This window comes from Empidonax traillii, unplaced genomic scaffold (genome assembly GCF_003031625.1).
Source record: "Empidonax traillii isolate 1590-97213 ecotype Southwest subspecies unplaced genomic scaffold, ASM303162v1 scaffold22:size5013007, whole genome shotgun sequence".
In the NCBI taxonomy this organism is placed as follows: domain Eukaryota; kingdom Metazoa; phylum Chordata; class Aves; order Passeriformes; family Tyrannidae; genus Empidonax; species Empidonax traillii.
In genome coordinates, this window is record NW_020955215.1 from 2,322,541 (window position 1) to 2,330,705 (window position 8,165).

General features: G+C 49.7%; 1 protein-coding gene across 5 annotated transcripts in view; it reads right to left on the reverse strand.

The window, feature by feature from the left end:
• Positions 1-6,749, reverse strand: part of PWWP2A (PWWP domain containing 2A) — a 35,555-nt gene extending 28,806 nt beyond the window's left edge. For 3 of the 5 annotated variants that reach the window (XM_027901895.1, XM_027901888.1, XM_027901879.1), the window contains exon 1: positions 6,103-6,749. In XM_027901895.1, coding sequence (XP_027757696.1) covers positions 6,103-6,749 — 647 coding nt within the window. The remainder of the gene's footprint in view (positions 1-6,102) is intronic. The other 2 variants (XR_003573254.1, XM_027901907.1) reach the window with 1 other exon arrangement.
• Between the last annotated feature and the right edge of the window lie 1,416 nt (positions 6,750-8,165).

The window sequence follows — 8,165 nt, forward strand, 5'->3', positions numbered from 1 at the left end:
GAGAAGTATCCAAGGCAGCAGGTGACTTGAATTACTCCTGATTGCTGTAACCTTAGTCTCTGCTGCAAACACTGCCCAAGCAGAAACCAACACATGGCCACCAAACACTGTGCAAAGAGCCCCAAGGCTGCATTAGCTCACAGTGCACCTCTCCACGGACTTAGAAGCCCTTTGAAAGGCTTCAGCTTCCAAGAAAGTGACTCCCAGAAGTCCCTGGAGTCAGGATGCTGATGCAGGCTCTGAGGAATTATCCGTAGTGGAGACAGAAGCTCTGAGTTGATAAGGCTGAACACAACACAGGTGGTCCCCACAGAGTGGGAAGGCAACACACACCTTTCCATCAGACAGGATTTACAAGTGCATTCACAGAATTTCCTTCAGTTTTTTATAACCCAGAGTTCTATCAAGGACGTAAAAGTAAACTTTCAAAAGATAAAATGCTTCAAGTTTAGGCTTTCCACTAACTACTACAATTTTACTGGCAACCCTGTAAGATGAAGGTCTGTTTAAACCAAAAGTATCTTTTAAGAGTAGACACTTTGCTGATAAATTTGTTGATATATTTTAAAGTATTACACAATTGCAAAACGTTATTAGTAAGATAAAATATGTTGAATATACACTTCAATATACACCTTAAATATACACCTCATCCACACACCAGTCAGACCCAAAAACACGGAAGAGAAAGACACCACTGATTAATGGATGAACTTTAAGCCAATTCAGTGCCAAGATTCATCAGTCCCACAAAAGAAAATAAAACTGAAAGCAGATTGAAAATTTCACCTCTGACCTATCTCTCAACACGTTGAGCCAAGTCAACCAAGGAACCCTTAGAAAGCAGGATAAGCCACGCTGCTGGAATGCAGAGGAACACTGTATTACATCCCAGTCCAACAAAGAACAGCTGTAGGCTACAGATACCTCAGGAAAGAAGTTTGAGGCACAGTCCAGACACCCAATTTACCACTCCTTGTACTGGCTCAAAATCAGAAGCAGACTGGCAAGTGTTTGCAGTATTAATGTGTTTTATAACTATACTAGCAAAATCCTACAAGCTAGGCCAGTTTTTTCAGCTATTTCCACTTCCCAAGAGGAAAACTGGAAAAGAGAAAGCCTTTCAAAAAGCATTTGATAAGTGACCACAAATAACACTTAAAGTTTCGGATGTTGATAGAGATACTACTTTCATAGAGGAGCTGAAAAGCTACAAAATCATAGAAAATGATATGATGAAAGACATGTCACAAAATCTTCTCATCCAACACTTCATGAAGCCATGAAGTTGCTGAGGGGCTGGAACACCTCCCCTATGGAGACAGGCTAGAAAAGTTGGGGCTGTTCAGCTGGAGAGGAGAAGATTGTGTAGAGACCTCACAGCCCCTTCCAGTGTCTGAAGGGGCTGCAGGAAAGCTGGAGAGGGACTCTGCATCAGGAACTGGAGTGACAGGACAAGGGGGAATGGCTTCAAACTGACAGAGAGGTTCAGATGGGATATTGGGAAGAAATTCCTCCCTGTGAGGGTGGTGAGGCCCTGGCACAGGTTGCCCAGAGAAGCTGTGGCTGCTCAATCCCTGGAAGTGTTCAAGGCCAGGTTGGAAGGGGCTTGGAGCAACCTGGGCTAGTGGAAGGTGTCCTCGCCCAGGGCAGGGGGTAGGACTGGATGAGCTTTAAAATCCCTTTAAGATCCCTTCCAACCCCAACCATTCTGTGATTCATTCTAACCCCATCATTTAAGTGAGGCTACATTTGACACTATGTCGTTCAATAAAACCTCTGTCAGCCACAAGCAAAATACATGTAAATCAGTCAGTTAACCCTCCACACACACACACATCACACCTACGCTCCTGGTGCCCTGGGGATAATGAAAACAAATGTCAAAGAAGTGCTATGGATGTTCCTTAAATGCCAGAATTTCATCCAGCTCCTTTATGCTTCGGAGAAGTTACAAAAGAGAGCAGGTGGTGAGTTGTGGGAACCCCTTACAAGCAGGATTCAGGAGTCACCAAGAGAGAATGCTGTAACTGAAAACTGCTCCTAATATTGCAGGAATTGGAAGCTGCCTATAAAAGTTTATTTTCATCATACAGTTCATGCACACCTTGCTGCAGGAAACCTTTCCTTATCTTCCACAACCAAACCCCAGTAAACCTATGATTTCAAACACCTGCCTACTAGGAATACACTGGACATCTTTTAGCAATCTACAACTTTTAGGTCACAAAACAACTTTTTGCTCATTCTTTCTCCCTCAAGAGCTATTAGGAACACAAAGTCAGATGGGAACTTGCTTAAAGACAAGAAAATTGTCTATCACCCCTTTAGGATTAGAAGGAATATTTTAAGTCAAACAATAAAGCAATAAAAAATCCAAATCCTGACTGTTGCCAAAGCAACAGAATATAAATTTAATCCCCCTCCTCCCCTAATCTTTGGGATGGGAAAAAAAAAACCCAACAAAAAAACATGAAGAAACAATTATCTTCTCTCCAGAAAAAGAAGCTAAAACAAAAACTAAACCCTACATTTTAAGATTTGCAAATGCTACGCTCATCAGGTATTTTCGTACCACCTACTTCCTCCAGGTGCAGAGCAGGATTTGCACTAATTCCAAGCCAGCAGGTGGGATGAACCTCTCCTGTCCCCTAAGCAAACAGCGTCAGGCAAATGCCAGATACAGGCAGGTTACAAGGACTTTTAAATCCCATAAAAATGCGGAATGATTTGGGTTGGAGGGGATCTTAAAGCTCATCCAGTTCCAACCCCCTGCCACAGGCAGGGACACCTTCCACTAGACCAGGTTGCTCCAAGCATTGTCCAACCTGGCCTTAACACTTCCAGAGATGGGGCAGCTGCAGCTTCTCTGGGCAACCTGTGCCAGGGCCTCCCCACCCTCACAGGAAAGGATTTCTTCCTAATATCCCACCTAAATCCACCCCTTCAGTTCAAAGCCATTCCCCCTTGTCCTGTCACTCCAGTTCCTGATGAAAGATCCCTCTCCAGCTTCCTCACAGGCCCCTTCAGATACTGGGAAGGGCTCTGAGGTTTCCACTCAACCTTCTCTTCTCCTCCTTTCTGCTGATTCTCAAACCTTTCTGTGCAGCAGGTTCACAAGACTGCCATTAGTACAGGCAGAGAAAATATCTCCTTAACTCAAATAAATGTAGGAATAAAGTCCACTGAACACCAAAGTGCTCATGTTATAAACTCCTAAATGGATATCCTATTTACAGGGGGTAGGAGAGAAGATTAGGGTTTTGATACAAATATCAGTGACTTCATATCCAAGTCCACAAGAATGAAATGCAGAGTCAGTGCATCATCTCAACAACGGAAAAGGAATTAAAGAGAAAAAACAATAAAACCCAAAAACAGCCAAAAAAACTTTAAAACCAGAAATATATGGGGATATTTTTGCTTTTCTTTCACTGTGAAGTTCAAGTAATTCAGAACATGACCAGAAAAGACTAAAAAGAGCAGTGAACAGGTTTTTAAAACAGTCATTAAAACCTGCTCTTCTTAGTGTATGGAAGAAGCACCTTCACTGCTCTGGAGGGGAAGGAGAAAGTAAGATCCAAAAAGAAGTAGGAATTATTTTCTTCTGAGTATACAAACATTATTAGCATGTGCAGTGAACACATCAGCCACTTTTTCAAGCTCCTGAATGAGTAAATTCTAATACAAATTTTCACTTTTACTTAATAAGAACTGTCAATCTCACAATTTTGATCCCTTTGATATCAGTAAAGTTTGTAAGATTATTCCCAAGAATTTGAATGAGATGGATTTCAGGAACCACCCATCTTCCATGCTGGAAATCCCAGGGTTGTCCTGTAAATGCATGCTGAAATTTAGGTGGTTTTCATTTAACCCTGGCCTTCTTTTAGTTTTTCGTCCAGGGGAAAAACTTGTTACAAGATTTCCAGGACCTGCCACAGATACAGAAGATCCTGAAACATGTTCATGATCTACCAGTCCAGGTGCTGCTACACAAAACAAAAAGAAAGAGATATAATAAAAAGCTGACCTCAACAGTAATACCCTTTAGTCATCACTGAAGTGGTAAGATTGAAATTCGGCCCTTCATGTAACACCTTTGTTTTTCATAATGTTTCAACTTATTACAGACAGCAAGATTTTGAACTATAGAAACAGACCAGTAGAAATAGAGCTCGTTTTCCACTGCATTTCCTGCTCTGAGGCATCTGAACAGAGACTCCTGTTATCCACCAATATTTACTTGTCACCAGCCAAACATTACAGACCTTATGTCTCAAAACTCAGTTCTTCTTGTCCAGTCCCTCTGCAGAGCTTGGCCTTTAAGTTTCACCTCCTGGATTTCCACGTAACAAGCACCTCTGTTACATGGGAAGATCATATGAATGGAGAGAAAGGAATAAGTGGCTCCACTGCAAAGAGAATTTGGGAGGAACAGCCCAAGCCTTTCCTTATGGCTTTTACACAGCTCTCACTGCAAAGGTTTGTGCCAGGGGCTGTGCATGGAACCAGGGAGAATGGAGATGCTTCCACCAAGGCACAAGAGCAGGAGCCACCCTGCAAATTGACTTTTGCTGCAAAAGGTTGCAGATCTGCTGCATGACAGAAGGACACGGAGTGCACAAGAACTTCTGAAAAACGAGGGGATGTTTGCGGTCAACATGTGTTTGGGAAGGTCCAATCCCTCTCAGGAGTAAGGGAGAAGCTGGTATTTTCCTTCACCCCTGAAAGCACAGAACCAAGTGCCTCACCCTCCTGACCAAGGCAACAATGTCATGTTGCTGGTACAACTTCAAACCTACAAAAGAATCAGTGTTACCCAGGATTACAACTTAATTTGTATCACCTCCTGCCCCGCCTTGAAACGCTATTTCACGCTCCAAGTGAGTGCAGTTTGCAGAGCACGTTTTAGTACTTGGCTTCTAAAGGCAAATTGGTAGCTTAGCATCTCATACCTCAACAACTGACAAATTTAAAACTTAATTCCATGGTATTATCCAAAACCAGGGTTTCAGAAAAGGCCTTGTGTGACAAGACCCAGCCACATAGCGAGGCCCAATGCTGGTCTCAATGCTTTTCTTCTAGGAAGCCTTGAGATTTTTTATATTACATGAAGTTATTAAACATGTAAAATGAGTGATAAAAGACATATGTCCATACATGCAACTTAAATTCGGGGGAGAAAAGCACTGCATGTTTTGCATACCGATTATTTTAAATAATAACCTTGGTCAGATTTCACTCTTCTCTCATGTACTTGCATAGTCCTTATAAGTCTACAAAACGAGGTATTTTCACCTGTAAACGGCAGTTAAATTGTTTATAAGATACAAGGATTTCTGGTCTCCCAAGAACCCCTTGCTATAGGAAGGCAATGAAAAGAAGCAAACCCCAAAGCTCGCTGTCTGATAAGTTATTTGGTGATACATAACAATCCCCCCATCCAAAAGGATATTTAAGAACTAATAAACTTCAACTCATTCATTGCATACAAGGAGCAATTAGTACTAATTAATAACTGCACTAATAACTGCAACAGCCTGGCTTGAAAACCATTATTCTGAAAAAAGTAAGTACTGAAAAATAAGGTTACCGAGGCAATGTAAGCCAGAACGAACAGGGAAAAGAGATCTCTGCGTCTGTTTCGTACAACATCTGTAGCTCGGGTCCTTTTCCCAGGCACACAGGGATGATGCTGCAGGCGCCGTGGAAACCCAGCCAAGCCCAAAGGCTGTGCCCATGTGCTCGCGCCTCTCCCAGCTCTCCCATCTTCCCATTCCCATTCCCCGGGCCCTTCCCACCCTCGGCTGGAAGGGTCGAGGAGGAGGATGCCCGGGAGCTGATGCTCCGCTCCCCGGGGGCAGGAGCCGATCGGTCCCAGGCGGACCGGGGCCAAGGAGGGGATGGGAGTGGAGGGGAAGGGATGGGAAGGGAAGGAGTGCAGGGGGGGCCGCAGCCGCCGCGCCCCTCGGCCCCTGCCCGGGCAGCGCCCCCGAGAGTGCCGGGGGCCGCCCCTCATCCCGCCCCTGGGGGCTCCGGGCGGGCTGCCGGCCCCGGCGCTGGGTGGGGGGCTCAGCCGGCTCCCCCCCGAGCTCTCACCTCTTCGAGAGGTCCATGAGGACCCCGGAAAAAAGCTTCTCTCCCAGTCGGAACGAGACCACCAGGGCGTCCTCGATGATGTGGTCCAGGGTGACCCGCACCTCAGAGCCGGGCAGCAGCGCCGGCCCCTCCGCCTCCCCCGCGCCCGGGGCCGCGGGCACCGGCGGATCGGGCTCCACGGCGGCGGCAGCATCCGGCTCCTCCTCCTCCGGCCGGGACGGCTCCTCCCCGGGCCCCGCGGAGCCCCCGGCAGCCGGCGGGCAGGGCTGCGGCGGCTCCCGGGCGGGCTCCGGCGGCGGGCAGGGCTGCGGCGGCTCCGAGCACCCCGGACTGGGCGCCGCGCGGGGCTCGGGCCGCGGCGATTCTACCGCGGGGCTGCAGGGCGGCTCCTCCGTCTTCCCCGCGTCCGGCTCCCGAGTCCCGCCGGGGCTCCGGGCGCGCTGCACCGGCGGCGGCTCCTCGGCCTTGCCGCCGTCGGCCTCCTCGCCATCCGGCACCGCCGACTCCACGGCCTCGCTGACGGCGGGCGGAGGGTCCGCGCCGGCCTCGCTGCCCGGGATCGGCTCCATCTCGGGCTCGGCCTCGCCAGCCCCGCCGTCCCCCGGCACCGCCGCAGTCGCCGCCGCCTCCGCAGCCATGGCCGCCATTTTCTCCGCCGCCTCCCTCCAGCCGCGGGAGCGACGGCCACGGCCCGCGGGGAGGGAGGGCCCGCCCCCCGAGCCCGCAGGCGGCGCCCGATTGGCGGGCGTGCCGCAACGCCGCGCTCCTACTGGGCGGCACAGCCGTCCGTCAAACCCCGCGGGAACTTCCCGTTGGCCAGCGGGGGCTTCATTCAGCGCCGAGTCGGGAAGGGAACGGGAGGGCGTGGCTTATCCTTTTATAGGCCGCCGCCGAGCGGGGAGGCGGGGCTCGGGGGGCTGCTGCGCCATCTCATTGGCGGAGGGAGGCGCCGCTCCCCAGGGAGGGCGGTGATTGGCGGCGCCAAGTGTCTGTCGGGGGCGGGAACCGGGGAGCGCGCGGGGGAAGATGGCGAGGGCGGGAGGGCGGGCGAGCTTTAGGGGGGAGCGCGCCCTTCGTGGGGATCGGAGCGTCCCTCATGGGCGTCACTTTGCTCCTCAGGGAGGGGAACTCGCCCGCCAGGGTGTCCACTTCGCCCCTCAAAGGGGTTAGCTCGCCCCTCAGGGGGATCCGGTCTGGTGCCTTTTGAGGGGTAAATCAGCACTTTGGGTGTTAACCCGCATGACCGAGGAACATCGGGTGAAGTGGAAAACGCAGTCTTGAAAAGGGGAAGAAAGGAGTTAGTGTTTTCCCTTAAGGTCATGGAATGGTTTGGATGGGAAAGGACCTTAAAGCCCATCCAGTTCCAGCCCCCTGCCATGGGCAGGGACACCTCCCGCTGTCCCAGGCTGCTCCAAGCCCGTCCAACCTGGCCCTGGACACTTCCAGGGATGGGGCAGCCACAGCTGCTCTCTCATTGTATCTCGAAAGATTGCAAACACTCGCGCTCGGAAGTTGGCAGAAACAAAGTTGCCAGACACCTTTCAGGCAGGGGAGGTTCCTCCCCAGAAGGGTCACGGTCCTCGATGCAAACCACAAAGGTTTTATCTCTGGTGGATTTTCTGTACCTTTGGCGTTTAACTGCGGACAGCTGGGGCTGCTGAGCCCGCCGGAGAACAGAGGCAATAAATCCTGAGCCTACAAGAAATTACCAACTAACACAAAGAAACTACTCAGCCCTTGAGCTGATTGGACTTTTCAGATCCAACAGCTCAGCCCAGCAGGCCCTTTGTTATGTTAAGCTCAGATTTATGTAAAGGATGGGCATAAAATGGAAGATTTCCTCTTGCAAGTCCTACTGGATTCCACCTTTTCAGCAGGTGTTGCTTGTGGCAGACACTGGCCATTAAAATGCAAACTGATGTCTTTTTACACCCACTGGAGTCCTCAGCAATCCCTGTGCTCCATGTAGGAAACAAATGTGGGTGTGTGGCTTGTTCAGGCTGCTCCATTGCAGTAACACAGGAGATTATGTGCTCGGCCCTACTGTGGGGTCTTAAAATACA